The following is a 16,560-nucleotide window of genomic DNA, read 5'->3' as shown; positions in this document are numbered from 1 at the left end:
GGGGAGAAATAGAACAATATTTTTTATCAAAAATGGACTTTTATCATTAAAAACTAGAGTATATTCCTACATTTTATAGAAAATGTATTGAAGTTCTTAGACGACTTGGGCTAACAAATGGAACTTTGGTTACTGCTGTCACGCAATAAGCATGTTTGATCTAACCTGTTTTTATTTGAATCAAAATACAACGGACAAATCAAGCTGGTACGCAAAAAGGGGAATCAAATTTAAGCTTTTTGCTTAAAATTAAGATGAAATGTGATGTAAAAATAGAACTGCTGCAGGTAAATTATGTTTTTCATCTAAAATCACTTCATTTTATTCACTCTTCCCTCAGCCACAAATAGATGACGCACCTCTGCGAGCATCTTGGCATTTGTTGTCTTTTTCTTTACCTGCTGTCAACTGCATCGGGGTACACAGATTGTTTGTTTACCTTTTTGTGAGGAAAAAACGCACAAGCAGCTCAAAAGCAAGCGAAATTTTCCATCCCATCCAGCTACGGTATCTGTATGCAGCGACCCATCGAAGGATCAGGATGGTGGTTATAAGCGTGAAACGGTTTACCGAAATACAGAACTTTATCCGCAACTACCATGGCCTGTTCGTGAACTGCAACATGGAGCTGGAGGCCAAGTTCCCGGAGTATTCTTCCGACACACTCGGCAGCATTACGGCGAAGGAGGTAGTGCAGCGCGTCAAATCGAATCATTCCAAAATCAGTGCCAAAGCTGCTTCCCTAGTGAAAGAGTAAGTACCGATAGGGAAAATAATTCATGTAAAATTGTCGAAAACACGCAGTAATGACCCGCTGTTTACGCTGCTCTAGATATCAAGCAACCGCTCGGCAAACGTTGGCCCACGATGTGTTGCAGAAAATGGCCATCGAACTACAAATCCCATCGATAGTGTTGTGCCGCATCCTGCTGGCCAAAATCTACAGCGACATGGCGAAATCGGAGTTAAACGAAATGCTTCGCATGCCGGATCTCATCCCCGACTCGTTGCTGGCCGTAAATGTAAGCTACTGTCTGTACAGCGAAACGATGGACGGACCCATCACCGATCTGGTGCGTCGGTTCATCGGCGAAGAGTATGAGGTACGGCTGAAGAAGATGGCCCGTGATGCGGGTATGGTTTTCTACGACGAAGGCGATCTACGGCGCACGGGGTACGACAAAACGCCCGACCTGAAGATGGCCGTCCCGTTCATGTACCGCGGCCAGGTGATCAACTGGATCGAGAGTAAGGCGTCGTTCGGGGACATGGAATCGCACAAGCGGTACGTGAAGGATCAGCTGTCCAGCTACGGCAATCGGTTCGGTCCCGGGATCGTGATTTACTGGTTCGGCTACCTGGAGACCATTGCCGATTGTCCGGAAAATGGGAACTATGTGATAGTGACGGATGGATTCCCGGCAAAAGACGAGATGGAATTTCTTACCTTTAATTTGCCTGCCATCGTGGAGGACGACGACACGGGCAGCGAAGACAATAGGATAATCAAATAATGTTAGATATTTAATAGATATTTTATTGTAAACCTTAACGTGTACGTGCGTTTTCTCGAAGCTAAGGTTAAGGCCGTACCCCAACGGGTGCCATTGTTTGCTTCCGGTAGTTGGTAAAATGCTCCAAGTACTGGTTAATCGTATCGATTGGCTGATAGATTTCGTTCGCCTTCGAGTGGTTTGGGTTGATGCTGGAGCGTTGCGTAAAGTAGGCGGGCATCGAGTTGGACACGTTCGAGCCGAGAAATCCTTGCAGAAACTCTCGCATCAACTCCCAGCAACTGCCCGGCACGAGACATGGCCGATATTCCACCTCCACCAGCACGCCCTTAAAGTTTTGGCTCATCGTCACGCTGCCCAGCTTGATCACAAAGTCGCCGAACTCGAAGCGCTGCCCTTTGGATTCGATTTTCGTCTGCTTCTTGGAGGTGTAGGCCGGTGCGATTCGGGTCATCAGCAGATCGAACAGCCCATCGGTCACGAGCGGTATCTGCTTGGTACCGGTGTCCAGGATGGAAAAGACGGACGCTGGCTGCTCGGAGTTGTGCAGTATGTGTACGGTTTTCGGTGGCCCCAGCTGCGGGTTCGAGCTGTACGTTTCACAATCCACCAGAAACTGGCCGGCGGGTACGGCGCCCAGCGCTACCACACGCTTCAGCAGAAAATCGATCGTTTGGGCGCCGGATTTCTCCAGCGGGTACGGTTGCAGCACAGTTACGCCCATTTCCAGGGAGTGCTAACAGAAAAGACAGCGCTTTCTTTAATATTTGATGAGAAAAAGCAACGGGAGCCCGGTTTAGTGTTGTTGTCGCCGCAAAGTTGTTTATTATTTACCGAAGCCGAAAGATGACATCGTCAAACTAGTCAAGGTAAATAGATACAACATGCTTGAATGCTGTCAGTTTTGGTTAATACACCACCCTGTACCGAATGTAAACGAATAAAGTTTATTTAATAAAAAAGTGATCAATAATTCGATTTACAAAATCACTATTCATGTTATCGAACAGTTTTAAAATTTTATGAAAATGTTGTGGTTCAAGTGAAAAAGTAGAAAATAGTAAATGTATCACACTTTTCAACTGCATATCTGACAGCATAGCAAAGTGCATTTTGGACGATGTTTTATCAAATGTACCCAAAACTATCGATCTGAAACGTCTATTGTTCAATGTTTAATTATTTGATTTGTATAAAAAGTGGGATTTTGTAAGTAATTGCAATTTTTAGTTACCAATCCCATCACAGCTTTGAGTGGATCAACCACCCTCTGTGCGACGACAAGGGATGATGCGATTGACAGCCATTTCGGAAGCGTTCAGATTGCATCTGGTGAGGCTAATCGTGGTGCGTGGTACGTTTCAACCGAGTTAAGGTGTAAAATCTGTTTATAAATCGGTAAGATAGCTCTGCAAATGCCTTGCAAATAATGAAGGGAGGGACTAACTTACATCCGTATTTGGATTGGCTTTATTCCAGCATACAATGGCTCGCGGTCACCAGAAGATCCAGTCGCAGCAGAAGGCGCAGGAAAAGGCTGCCAAGCTAAAGAAGCAGCAGGGGCACGGGCTGAGCGACCAGATGAAGGCGGCCCAGAAAGCGCTCGTGTTCTCCTGCGCGGTGTGCAAATCACAGATGCCCGACCCGAAAACGTACAAGCAGCACTTTGAAAACAAACATCCCAAAAACGAACTCCCGGCCGAGCTGAAGGACGTTTAACAATCGGACGGGCGCACGCACGCTGGCGTGATACAGATTGGGGATGCCCGCTTATCCGAGAGGTTCGATTCCGTGAATTGCTTCAACGATGGTTAGTGTATGCCGCCGGTTAAAGTCGCTTACGTTTACATTGAGATTATTTCCTTCTGCTTCCGCCGTATGCTTGCAAATCCACAGTTAGAGCGCGTTTTAGTTAATTCAGTGCAAGAGAGCACCCAGGGTTTGCATGTTTCCTACCCACACGTTCAATGTAAATAGATAGAAAAAGAAAACGGTTTTAAAGCGATCGTGCATTTGTTTGTGAGATACAACTTTCCCTAAGCGCTTTCCACACTACCTGACCACCTCACAACACGACAAGTATTAAATAAAGATAAATTGTGTATATCTTGAGATGGGATTTGAGTTTGCCTCAATCACTACGAATAACCCCCGAACGCATGTAAATTATTCAAAAAATGTCAACGGCTTTATTTAGTTTACTTTATCGTTACACATTATCAAAGAGTTTGCTGCTCAGAATAATAAAGGGATTGGTAGCCTGCCTGTAGTCCTAGGAAAACCGAACAGAAGCAATGCTCATCATGGCCTAACGTTGCGTGCGCTAAATTCTCTACTTAATTTCGCGATACGAAATTAAATTAATCGAAGACCACAATCGTCTCTGTGTGTGTGTGTGTCCGGTTGCTGGTTGTTTAAAGAACTGGAGGGAAAAAAGTACACCCAAACCAAAGCGGTCTGCTGCATCACCCCCTTTGGCGGGTTAGTGTGTGTGGTTGGTCGGCGTGGTGCACCCTTGCGCATCCGCTCGCCTTTAGACGACGTCCTTCAGCTCTGCCGGGAGATCATTTTTGGGATGTTTGTTTTCAAAGTGCTGCTTGTACGTTTTCGGGTCGGGCATCTGTGATTTGCACACCGCGCAGGAGAACACGAGCGCTTTCTGGGCCGCCTTCATCTGGTCGCTCAGCCCGTGCCCCTGCTGCTTCTTCATCTTGGCAGCCTTTTCCTGCGCCTTCTGCTGCGACTGGATCTTCTGGTGTCCACGGGCCATCGTCTGCAAGCGAGAAGAAAACGGGTGGAAGGGGATGGTGAATGTAAGCGCATATGCCGTTAGCGAGTGAATGCACGCGTTTCGCATTGCTGAACAGTTGGTACGGGCGCGCACGCATGGTGGTGGGAGTCGTTGTTTCGAGAACATATCTCGCAGGCACTGTGCATGGAGCGATGTGTGTGTCATGGTTTTCCCAAGCGCTCCATGGAGTGGGAAGTGGTTGTGACTTTCTCCTGGCCGCTTGCGGAACGCCTTTCCTACCATTGCGTCGTAACACCGCCAGTTTGTAGTTGCTGGGCACGAAATACTTACAATTTGTACGGGAAGTGCGTTTTAGTTAAAGGTTTTGGGGGAAATCAACGGAATATGTACAAAGTCGTGTGCTTGGCATGCAAAATTTTCTCTCTGGATTTCTTCTTCTTCTTCTTCTGTTTAGGTTGATGGGTTACATCCTCCTATAAATCTTTTTGGGAGGTATAATCAGAGGCGTACCATCTGAGTTTGGGAGTGGACTGTCATCCATGTCTCCTTTTTTTCCAGGTTGGTTTATATTGTGTCGTTAGTTACTTAGTCTTTTTTCCGTTATTTCCTCCGTTCATTATTATTATTATTATTTTTATTTTTTTTGTATTATATTGTATTTTTGACTACGTTATACCGGGCTAGATTCGGTTTATTATTTCTAAGCGATTTTCCATTATGGTTCCCCTTTCATGGTCTTTCCTTAAATTAAATTTAAATCTTTTTTTTTCTTTTTTTTTTTTTCGTTTGTGTTTGTGGGTTGTGCTGGTTTTTTTGTTTTTTTTTTTTTGTGAATGAGTTGATATTATTATTATTTTTGTGAGGTAAGAGAATAGTTGTTCTGTTTGTTTCTTTTTTATGCGGTTGTTTGGTTATTGCTTATTTTTCTGCTTATTATTTTTATTTTTTCACGTCCCTCTGTTTCTGAATTGGGATTTGCCACCTTAAGGGCAAATTCCAGCAGAAAGGGTGTTCTGGTTGTGACTAGTGGCATATGGCTTTCTATTCATCTTGTTGCAATTCTCGTGGAATTGAAGGATGCATGTGGCCTGCCCTTTCTCCTCAAAAATACGATGGAGGTCCCGAGTTGTAGGTAAGGTTTTCCTTTTATTTTTTTTGTTTTTAATAGAAATGTATAAAATATTAAGTAGATAAATAACTGAGTAAAAAAAAAAATTTTTTTTTTTCAATAAATATGTGAATAAATATGTCAATAAATGTGAAGGAACGAGGTGGAAAATGTTATGGATATATAGACTGCGGTACGTAATGAAAGTATGTATGAAATGTGACCGTTTGTATATATGATGTGTATTTAGTTGTCCCTGAACCTAAAATTTCTATAAAGATATATTGTTTTTTTGTATAAACTCTATTATTTGTTTGCAGGTTTTACCTGATTTGTCTAGCCAGTTCTTTGTGAGGTTTTCTTTAGTGATCTCTGTGTTTCTTTGGTATATTTTACAATCAAAAATTTTATGTCTCCCTGTTTTTGGTGTCAGGCATGTTTCGCATGTTCCATTTTGCATTATTTTCATAATGCTTAGCCAGTATTCTGAGTAATCGTGTCCTGCTATTATTTTATTAATAGTTTTTATTTCATTGCCTTTTAGTTGTATGTGTTTGTGCCATATTTCTGTTTTAAATTCATTTTGAAAGCATAGGAATTTTTTCCCTTTTGATTGTGCCGTGTTTTTAAACCATGTTTGTGTTTTTTCTATCATTTCGTTTTTAAAAATATTGATGGCGTCTATGTATCTGATTTTATTGTTTATTTTTGTGCTTGATATGGTTCCTTTTTTTGCTAAGTCGTCTGCGATTTCGTTCCCTTTTATTCCTATGTGTGATGGGATCCATATAATTTGAGCGTCTATTTGACTTGCTATGTTTAAAATGTTATAAAATAATTCCTCAATTTTTGTTTCCTTGGAGGTTTTCCTTAGGATAGTGCAAGAAGTTAGACTATCTGTGTATATTATTGGTTTTTCAATTTTTAATTCTGCCGCTGTTTGAAGTGCTTTTTTAATAGCAATTAGTTCTATTGTCGTTATGGACGAATGATTTTTTATGTTGTAGTTGTAGTAATGTTGGTGTGATTTATTTTTTATGTATATTCCTATACCCGCTTTATCTGACGTTATACTTCCATCCGTGAAAATGGTTGGTTTGTCCTTATTATTTTTGTATATGTATTCTAGTGTTTTTTGTTTTAGAGTATCTTTGTTGTTATTGTTTTTTGTACCTATTAGTTCTTTGAGTTCAGTGTTGATTGGTGGATATTTCTTTAAGTCGTTAGTTTTTGCTATATATATATTTTTTATAATATTTATATCTTTCTCGTATAGTTCTTCCTGGAAAGTTTTTTTTCTTTTTTTGTTTCGCGTGTTATGTTGTGTGTCTAATTGTTTTCTTGTTGTCTCTGAGTATACTATGTCTTTCACCAGCTCCTTTCTGGCTGTGAAGTTGCTTCTAAAATTGAAAGGGACTTCCGCGGAGATAGCATGCAATGTGTTAATTGGTGTAGTTTTTGTGCATCCTGTAGCTTTTCTTAAGGCCTGATTTATAATGGTGTGCATTGTTCTTATTTTATTTTTGTTGCAATTTAGTGTGTATGATGCTCCCGATTCTAAGGTGTTTCTGATGGTGGCTCTGTATATATTAAGACTTTTTTCCGGATTTAAATTGTTGTGTCTGGCGCATACTATTTTTAGAAGATTTAAGCGGTTAGTGGCTTTGTTTCTCAAGTGTTCTACATGTTTTTGGAAGTTTAGTTGATTATCTATTATGGTACCAAGATATTTGTATATCTTTGTATTTTCTATATTTGTGTTCCTAATTGTTAAGCGTATATTGTTGTCTTTTTTTCCAAAGATAATGTATTTAGTTTTTGCTATATTTATGGTTAGTTTTAGCGATTCCACATTTTTGGTAAAAGCGTTTAGTGCCTTTTGTAGATTTGTTTGTAACTCCCGTTCATTTTTTCCCTTGCTGAGGATGACAAAGTCGTCTGCATATTGTATGATTGTGTTACTTGGGTGTGTTTCGTGTATGGTTTTGTGTATTTCTTTGGTGTATATATTAAATAGTGTAGGTGACATGACATCTCCTTGTGGTAGGCCATCCGTTATTAGCATATTTTGTGATTTGTTATTACTGGTTATTTGTAGATTTCTGTTTCTTAGGAAGGCGTAAGTCCATATAATGATTTGTGGGGGGATGTTGGATATGCTCATTATGTCTATAAGTGTTTGTGTATGTACATGGTTATAGGCCTGTTCTAAATCTATGAATACTGCTCCACATATTTGGTTTTTTCTTTGGTTGTGTTTAATGTGGTTGTTGAGATAATTGATACATTGATTGATTGTTCTTTTTTTCCTAAAACCAAAAGATTGTTCTGGTAGTGTGTCGTTTTCTTCTATGTGTTTGTTTAGTTTTAGGAGTACCGCCGTATTTAAGATTTTTGTTATTGTTGGTATTAGTGCTATTGGTCTATAATTGTTTGGATCATTTGTATCTTTGTTTGGTTTAGGAATGGCTATAATTTTTATTGTTTTTAGTTCTTTGGTTATTTTTCCTTCTTGCCACATTTTATTTCCATCGGCAATGATTGTGTTTCTAGTATAGTCATTTATGTTTTTTAGCATTTCATATGTTATCTTATCGATGCCTGGAGTAGTGTTTTTTTTCTTGTTTAGGATTTGATTCCATATTTCAATGTTCAATAATTCATCTTCAGTGGTAAAGTTTGGGTCTATTTCAATTCTGAATTTGGAGTTTTTGTTTTTAATGAAATTTATATTCATGAATTTTTTAGCGCTATTCTCTTCATTGTGAATTATGTTAGATTCTTTTGGATTTGTGTTATTATAAGTTATTTTTCCAAAAAGTTTCCAAAGCTCAGTATTATTTGTGTTTGTGTTAATCTTATCCATGGATATTTCTGTTTGTTTTTCTCTTGCCATTTTACTGTTTAATCTAAAGATCGCTGTGGCTTTTCTAAATTCTATCGCATTTTCTATACTTCTGGTTTCATTAAATATTTTTCTTGCTTTGTTTTTTTTTTCATACGCCTCTTTGATCTCCTTGCTCCACCATGATTTAAGGGTAAAATGGATTTTGTGTTTGCTGTTGTTGATTATTTTTGTAGCCCTTTTTGTGAATTGTTTAATGTTTTTTATCTCGTCTTGTTTGATTTCCTTTAAAAGTTTGTTAACTTTCTTTTTATTTATGATCGTTATGTCCTTAGGCAATGCATTATGGTTATTTATTGTAATTTCAATTATTTTGTGGTTGCTAGCTCCTATGTGGTTATCTTTTATTATTTTATGTGTATGAGTGTATATGTCTTTCGATATTATTGTTAAATCGATTGATGTCTGTCGTTTGTTGTTGTCGGTGGGAATGCAAGTATATTTATTATTTTTTAGAATAATTAGGTTTGATCCATTTATTTGTTCAATTATTATTTCTCCTTTTCTGTCTGATTGTGAATCACCCCAAAAGGTGTGATGGGAGTTAAAATCACCTGCTATTATGATTTTTTTGTGGTTGCGAGTGTTGTGGAGTATTTTTGTTATAGTGTTTTTTAGTGTTATTGTGGGGGTTTGGGGGGCGATATATATTGATACCAGAATAGTATTTGTGGAAAGTAGTAATATTGCTGTTGTTTGAATGTTTTCTTCTGTTTCGTCTGTTAGTGTTAATTTTTTGAAATTTATTTGTTTTTTTAATATAATGCACGTACCTCCGTAACCATCACTTCGGTCGGTGCGTATCATGTTGTATCCTTTTATCGTCATTTTTTTTTCGTTTTTTAGCCATGTTTCTTGTAGACAAGCAATGTCGTAATTGTTCTCTTTTAGAATATGAATTAATTCTTCCCTATTTTTTTTGATGCTTTGGATGTTTGCTTGAATTATATTTAGTTTGTACATTTAATTTGTTTTTTTGTTTGATTTATGTGTATACTTTGTTAATTTATATTATTAAGGGGATATTTCCCTACCTGTTTCTTCTGTTCTTTGAATATCTGTGTCGCTAAGGTATATTAGAGTATCGTTGTGTTCTGTGTTTATTTCGTTTACTTTTTGTGTATTTTGATTTAAATTTTTATTAAGTTCATCGGTGATTTCTTCTGTTTCATCTGTGTGAGTTGTTTTGTTTTGAATATTAAGGCGGTTGTTTTCGTTTATTTTTTTTGCATTGTTATCTTCTTCAATAGTTACATCTAATCTCCTTTTTTCCGTAGTTATGGGTTTTGAAGTATTGTCGGATAATATTTTTGAATAATTGATTGTGGTGTAGTTTCGAGGTACTATTGGCGCTACTTCTCTTCTTATTCTGCGGGCTTCTCTGATCGTGATTCTTTTTTCCGTTTGTATTTTTTTTATTTCAACTTCATCTTTCCAAATTGGGCACTCTTTATCAAGTGATGAATGGTTTTCACCACATGCTGTGCATTTTAATGGGTTGTTGCAGACTTCATGATATAAATCTCCGCATTTTGCACATGTTTTTTCCCTACTACAATATTTTTTAGTATGGCCAAAACGCATACATTTCATACATCTCATTGGGTTAGGGATGAAAAGTTCTACTCGTTCTGAAAAATATCCTATATCCACTTTTCTGGGAAGCACTGTAGTTTTAAATGTCAGAATGGCCGTTCTCGTGTTGTACATTTCACCATTTTGTCCTCTCCTCTTCATAATGTAAACCTCTGTAACATTTTGTGGTTGTAAACCTTCCAATAACTCCTGTTCAGTCAAAAACTTACAGGCATCACAACGGATTACTCCCTTACTCGTGTTTAAAGTTTTGTGCTCGTACACCTTCACTTTTATACAGTTATCACCGTGGTTTAGATTTATGTTGTATAATTTCTTGGCTTCTTTGTGATTTCTCATTCTCATGAGCATTTTGCCGTCTCTCAGTATGGTGGTTTGTAATGGCTTTCCTCCAATCGCCATCTCCGTCGCCTTTGCGAACAGAAAGGGATTGTAGTTTGCTAAACTTTTTCCCTTAGTGTCACTCTCCACAACCATGAACACCTCCTCTGTTTTTTCCGATTCGTTAAAGTTTATATTTATTCTCTCACCTCTCATTTTCCTTCTTTTTTTTGTGTTTTTTATTGTTGTGTCTCCCAAAATGCCGAAGTAAGACCCGAAGGTCCTACCTCCTCCCGGGTCGTCGACCTCCATCTCCTACGCGGAAAACACTTCACTTATAATTTCTTTTCCCACTTAATGTAATTATCTTTTATTGATTTAGATGAAAAAAAAGAAAAGGAAAGGGTCCCAAGAAGGGAATTGAAACGCTGTAGATATTTTCGTTTGTATAGATATTTATTTCTCCGATCTTTTATATAAAATATATACGGAATGGAAAAAAAAACGGTTTTGACTATAAAGTAACTCGACCACTTTGACCAACGGTTAGACCTGGAGTGGAGCCACTCTGGATTTCGTTTGACAGCGGCCGAGGCTTATTTTGACAGCTTTTGTTGTCCCGTACAGCATGGCGAGTGTTTTTGACGTTCGAATATCGCTGCATCTCGCTCGTTTTCTCTACCCTCCCTTTACTTGCCTCCAGTGCTCGTTTCAAGGTGAGCTTTTGTGCCCCCTTCTCCCACTTCGAACGCTTCGTCCTCGTTTGTCCATATCCCAAGTGCCACAAATCCACTAAACGACCACTAAACGGGTTCGAAACGACTCAAGCTCTCAACCTTAACTGAATATAAAAAGACTTCGTTTAGCAGACGGCAAACGACTCATGTATTCTAAAAATAGAAAAAAGCTGGTGGCGCCATCTATTGGTGGGATAGCGACACAGTGGAGCTTCCTCGCTTGCAGGAGAGCTTTCTCATTCCCTCTGTACTGTTGTATGGTTTCGCATTGAAGTTATGTATCGCTAGAACTAGAACGGCGATATGATTGTTGAAATACTAAACTCCAATGGACATCACCAGCACTGAAGTAAATGAGATTTGAGTACAGTCTGTTCCCGAGTTACGCGGTTCTCGACTTACGCGGATTCGGAGTTACGCGGTTTTCTAAATTTGACAGACCATATGTCAAATCAGTACAATTTGCATCAAGTTCGGTAAAAATTTCATTTTTGCTTACAAATTGAAACCGCTTAAAAACCAGAAATATTAGAATTTTTCACATAATTTTTTTTTTTTTTTTTTTTTTATCCGGCGCTACAACCGCTTTGCGGTCTTGGCCTGCCTCAGGAGTGTCCGAAACCGCTCACGGTCTCGCGCCTTCGTCTGCCAGTCCGTTATCCCGGCCTTAATGGCGGACGCCTCCACGCCATCTTGCCACCTCAATTTGGGCCTACCACGCCTCCTCTGTCCTTGTGGACGGCCTAAAAAGACTTTACGGGCTGGGTCGTCCGTTTCCATGCGTACAACATGGCCAGCCCACCGGAGCCTGGCGAGCTTAATACGCTGTACGACAGTGAGGTCGCCGTACATCTCGTATAGCTCGTCATTATAGCGGCTCCTCCATTGTCCTTCCACACATACGGGGCCAAGTATCCTTCTGAGCATCTTCCTCTCGAACGCGGCTAAGAGGGCTTCGTCAGATTTGGACAGTGTCCATGTCTCAGAGGCGTATGTGAGTACTGGTACTATATAGGTACTATATAGTCCCAGCTTCGTCCGTCGCGACAGGTTCTTTGAGGTGAACTGCTTTTTCAGGCTGTAGAATGACCGGTTGGCAACCAGCATCCTTGCGCGCAACTCAACTTCCATACTGTTGTCGTTGCTGACCTTTGACCCAAGATAGGTGAATTCTGGGACGACTTCAAAAGTGCGTTCACCTATCTGTACATCACGCCTACGTAGATTTGGATTATTTATTGGTAGGTCCGCTGATGTTGCCACCATCAGTTTGGTCTTTGCCTCGTTTATCTGCAATCCGAGGTTCTCTGCCGCCTGCTCAATCCCTTGGTAGGCTTCTGCTACATAGGAGAGCCGCAGACCAATGATGTCTATATCATCAGCGTATGCCAGGATCTGGGTTGACTTATAGAAGATGGTTCCCGTAGTCTCCACCCTCGAGTCGCGGATGGCCCTCTCTAGCGCCAAGTTGAATAGGAGACAGGCAAGCCCGTCCCCCTGGCGCAGACCCTTGGTGGTAGCAAAAGGTCCTGAGAGTTTTCCATCCACCCTCACCTGGCATGTGACGTTGGTCATAGTCATTCTAACTAGCCTTATCAGTTTGGCCGGGATTCCAAATGAGCTCATAGCGTCGTACAGTTTTACCCTGGCTATGCTATCGTATGCGGCTTTGAAGTCTATGAAGAGATGGTATGTGTCGTTTTTGTATTCAGCCATCTTCTCCAAGATCTGCCGCATGGTGAAGATCTGATCAGTGGTTGATTTTCCGTTTCGGAATCCTCTTTGATAGTTTCCTACTATCTCTTCGACGTGCGGGACAAGGCGATCCTGAAGGATCAGGGAGAATATTTTATAGGCGGTATTCAACACCGTAATACCCCTGTAGTTGTTGCAGTCCAACCTATCTCCCTTCTTGTATATGGGGTAGATGATGCCGAGATTCCAATCACAAGGCATCGATTCGCTATCCCACACCTCAGTAACAATTTGATGAATCTCGTTTTCTAGTCGTGCACCTCCATTCTTGACCAGTTCGGCTGCAATTCCGTCGGTTCCGGGTGCCTTGTTATTTTTCAGCCGACGGATAGCCTTTCGTGTTTCATCTATGCTAGGTGGCAGTAGCATGACATTATCTGCTAGTGGCGCTTCTAGCTGTTCGCTAAACTGGTCATTGAGTAATTCATCAAAGTACTGAGCCCACCGCGAGAGGACCTCTGGCTGGTTACTGACCAGATCTCCATCCTTGTTGCGACAGCAGGTTACCTTAGGTACAACGTTGTTTCGGTGACCTGCTATCGCTTGGTAAAACTTTCGTGTCGGTCCGTACGCCTCTCTGGTTTGCTCGAGTTCCCGCATGTTTTGCTCTTCCAAAGCATGCTTCTTGGAGCGGTGAACTCGTTTCTCTTCGCGTCTAAGCCGTGAATATTCCTCTGCGCATGCCCGCGTTCTATGCCGTTGCTGCATTGCTCGGTATGCAGTATTCTTACGTTCGGTCACTTGTCTGCATTCATCGTCGAACCAGCCAGATTTGGTGTTGCCACGACGTGGTGGGAGTATATTTCTTGCACAGTTTATTATTTTTGATTTTAGAGCGTTCCACCTCTCGCTCGTAGTTTCGTATCTGTCTTCTGGTAGTAGAGACTCTTCTAAAGCGGTTTTGAATTCCTGTTGGACAGCAATGTCCCTTAGAGAGTCCGTGTTGAGCCGAGCCTGCGTGTTTTCTCCGCCCCCATTGGCGCGGGGGCGGGCGATTCTACAACGTATCACTAAGCCAACCAAGTAGTGATCGGAATCGATATTGGCTCCTCGATATGTTCTGACATTTAACAGACTCGACTGTCGTCGGCGGCTTATTAACACGTGGTCGATCTGGTTGAAGGATACTCCACCCGGGTGCGCCCACGTAATCTTGTGGATTTTTTTGCGCGCAAATTTGGTACTTCCTACAACCAGATTGTTCGCTGCGGCGAACTGGACCAATCTACTACCATTATCATTACTGTGCTCATGCAGACTGTGACAGCCAGTGTATTGGCGGTACATTGGCTCCCTACCGACTTTTGCGTTGAAGTCCCCCAGGATGATTATGAGGTCATGCCTGGGGCAAGCATCTACAATGCTTACCACGCCTGTTGTGCACACCGTTCCCTAGCCACCGAATCTCTTGTAAAGCTACGAGGTCCATGCTCAGTGTGGCTAGGGCATCATCAAGTTTTTTCAAGGCTCCGGCTTCGCTTAGAGTGCGTACGTTCCATGAGCCCATTTTCAGAGTAGTCCTGGGGCATTGCGTTGGGTCGGTATCGTTGGTTCCGTTTCGATGATTCCTGGTGCTTTCCGTAGTCGTTGATTCATGGGACTGGGTGACTGGCCCCGCGCCCACGTGACCGTTTTGTTTAGCGTCGGGTTGCCCCCCCGACGTTCAGGCACCCAGTTTCCCGGGATACCCACCCCCCTCCTGGTTCGCCATGTGCCACCATCCGCCCAAGGGGTTGGGTCAAGCCCGTGTACCCAAGCTTGGATATGTGGTGACACATGTTACCACTCTGCACGACGAGGACGTGTCGGAATAGGAGTTGGATGGGAGAGCCTGTATTATCCCTCAATGGGGCTTCGGATCCCATCCCATTACAGAGCAAATTCACATAAATCATATCAAATAAATGATAAAGTGTATAAAAGTACTAAACTAAATAAAAAACTCTGAGTATTGAATAGTATTTTTATTCAAAAAATGAGAAATTCGACATACGCGGATATTCGAGTTACGCGGATTCGCTGGAAACGCAGAAACCGCGTAACTCGGGAACAGACTGTAATGGACGATGGTGTTGATACCCATGTATCTTGACCACACGACCATTCATATAGATTTTTGCTCGGAAAGTTAGAAGACTATATAGGTCATGATAAGATTAAACTTGTCAAAGCACATTGCAAGAAAAAACAAAAGCTCCACAGCTTCATTGGTTTGATCAATAGATGGCGTATTACAACTCATCATTATATTGCTATCCTTTTCTCGCAATGTGTTTCGACAAGTTTCATCTTATCGTGACCTATATAGCCTTCTAACTTTCTGAGCAAAAATCTATATGAATGGTCGTGTGGTCAGATACGTGGGTATCAACACCAACGACCATTACTCAAATCTCACTTGCTTCAGTACTGGTGGTTTCGGTTGGAGTTTAGTATTTAAACAATTGTATCGCCGTTCTAGTTCTAGCGATGCATAACTTCGATGCGAAACCATACAACAGTACAGAGGAAATGAGAAAGCTCTCCTCCAAGCGATGAAGCTCAACTGGTTGGGGTATCCCACCAACAGAGAGCGCCACCAGCTTTTTTGCTATTTTTAGAATGCATGAGTCGTTTGCCGTCTGCTAAACGAAGTCTTTCTATATTCCGTTTAGGTAGAGAACTTGAGTCGTTTAGAAGCCGTTTAGTGGTCGTTTAGTGGATTTGTGGCACTTGGGTTGGGTCATGGTTCTTCACACTCCGCCAAAGATGGTCCGTAGGATGCGTCGCTCAAACATGCCCAGTGCCGGCACAAAATAAATACATTAATAAAAGCACCGTTAAAAGCACCAATATTGGCTTTACCCGAAAGCCTCCAGCCGGATCAGTTGATGCGATAGTGGAACATGTATGAGTAAGTGAGACGGCAGAGCGCAGATGCTAATATGGCATACACATGAAATTTAGGACCCCGTGGGGTCAGTGAGGGAGAGGTGAAGTGTATTTATTAATTTGGACATTTAATTTTGTCTACCAACACAATCGCATACCAGCGCAAGCTTTTTGGCGTCCATCTTGAGCCTTCAAAAACCTTAACAACGCCTTTCAAAAACGCTCGCCAGGGAGAGGTAAAATTGCACCGATTTGGAGCGTTGACGAGCTCTGTACCAAGGGCGTCAAACTCCGCGACAAGGCTGCAGTCGAAGAAACGAAACAAGTTTCATTTGGAGTTTCTGGACCGTTTAAATAGAAAAGGATGTTTTGAGCTACATCACGCACGATATTATTATTATTTTTTTTAAATTTCATATAAGATATTATTTGTGTCGGCAGAACAAAATGTATACAGGGGTAATTTAGTAATGCTAGGATATGAGCAAATTTATGCTAATTTAAAATAACCATATTCTCATGTGCTCATGTGATGCACGAGTTCCATCACTGTACGTCACGTCAATCCCATACCTGTCTTGAAGTTTATACTGAAGTTATACCGGTCCTGGAACTGATACTGAATCGATACCAAATTCGAAAGAAGTCCTGAACCTGTATCGGTTCCGCAACGGATCCGGAATCCGAACTGGCCCTGAAAAATGAACCTATAACCTATAATGAACCTTAACCTGGTTCTGAACCCCTAACGGTCCTCCTAGAGCTATTTCCGAACGTGAACCAGTTCTGTAACTGATCCTGAACCCATAGCTCTTGTAACTGAACCGAACCCCTACCGATCCTAGCACTCATACTGAAACTAAACTAGTCCTTGAATTGACACTGAACTCATACCGATCATGGAACTGAAAACGAACCCATACCAGTACTGGAAGTGTATTTGAATCCATATCGAATTTTGATTTCATACCGGACCTGGAATTCAAAAAAAAAAAATACAC

At 41.2% G+C, this 16,560-nt stretch overlaps 4 protein-coding genes across 4 annotated transcripts; 2 read left to right on the top strand and 2 right to left on the bottom strand.

Annotated features, from left to right (window-relative positions):
• The first annotated feature begins 386 nt into the window (after positions 1-386).
• On the top strand, positions 387-1,546 carry LOC1276292 (CDAN1-interacting nuclease 1). The gene is made up of 2 exons (XM_315617.4): positions 387-753; positions 833-1,546. The coding sequence occupies exons 1-2, from the start codon at positions 542-544 to the stop codon at positions 1,512-1,514; spliced, it is 894 nt and encodes a 297-aa protein (XP_315617.4). The 5' UTR covers positions 387-541; the 3' UTR covers positions 1,515-1,546.
• Positions 1,517-2,358, bottom strand: LOC1276291 (mediator of RNA polymerase II transcription subunit 20). The gene has a single exon (XM_315616.5). The coding sequence runs from the start codon at positions 2,236-2,238 to the stop codon at positions 1,582-1,584; it is 657 nt and encodes a 218-aa protein (XP_315616.4). The 5' UTR covers positions 2,239-2,358; the 3' UTR covers positions 1,517-1,581.
• Positions 2,359-2,500: 142 nt separating this feature from the next.
• Positions 2,501-3,626, top strand: LOC1276290 (zinc finger protein 706). Its single transcript, XM_315615.4, has 2 exons — positions 2,501-2,912; positions 2,994-3,626. Exon 2 carries the CDS (start codon positions 3,000-3,002, stop codon positions 3,231-3,233), a length of 234 nt encoding a protein of 77 aa, XP_315615.2. The 5' UTR covers positions 2,501-2,912; positions 2,994-2,999; the 3' UTR covers positions 3,234-3,626.
• Positions 3,627-3,680: 54 nt separating this feature from the next.
• LOC1276289 (zinc finger protein 706) lies at positions 3,681-4,701 on the bottom strand. Its single transcript, XM_315614.4, has 2 exons — positions 4,597-4,701; positions 3,681-4,287 (listed from the first exon to the last, which is right to left on the bottom strand). The coding sequence occupies exon 2, from the start codon at positions 4,282-4,284 to the stop codon at positions 4,048-4,050; it is 237 nt and encodes a 78-aa protein (XP_315614.2). The 5' UTR covers positions 4,285-4,287; positions 4,597-4,701; the 3' UTR covers positions 3,681-4,047.
• Between the last annotated feature and the right edge of the window lie 11,859 nt (positions 4,702-16,560).

This window comes from Anopheles gambiae, chromosome 2 (assembly GCF_943734735.2).
Source record: "Anopheles gambiae chromosome 2, idAnoGambNW_F1_1, whole genome shotgun sequence".
In the NCBI taxonomy this organism is placed as follows: domain Eukaryota; kingdom Metazoa; phylum Arthropoda; class Insecta; order Diptera; family Culicidae; genus Anopheles; species Anopheles gambiae.
Note: the sequence above shows the minus strand (reverse complement) of the source record. Positions and strands in the feature narration are given on the sequence as shown.

Coding starts and splice junctions, on each gene's coding strand:
- LOC1276292 (XM_315617.4), top strand. CDS start 542: ATGGTGGTTATAAGCGTGAAACGGTTTACCGAAATACAGAACTTTATC. Junction 754..832: donor GCTGCTTCCCTAGTGAAAGA/GTAAGTACCGAT, acceptor ACGCTGCTCTAG/ATATCAAGCAACCGCTCGGC.
- LOC1276291 (XM_315616.5), bottom strand. CDS start 2,238: ATGGGCGTAACTGTGCTGCAACCGTACCCGCTGGAGAAATCCGGCGCC.
- LOC1276289 (XM_315614.4), bottom strand. CDS start 4,284: ATGGCCCGTGGACACCAGAAGATCCAGTCGCAGCAGAAGGCGCAGGAA.
- LOC1276290 (XM_315615.4), top strand. CDS start 3,000: ATGGCTCGCGGTCACCAGAAGATCCAGTCGCAGCAGAAGGCGCAGGAA.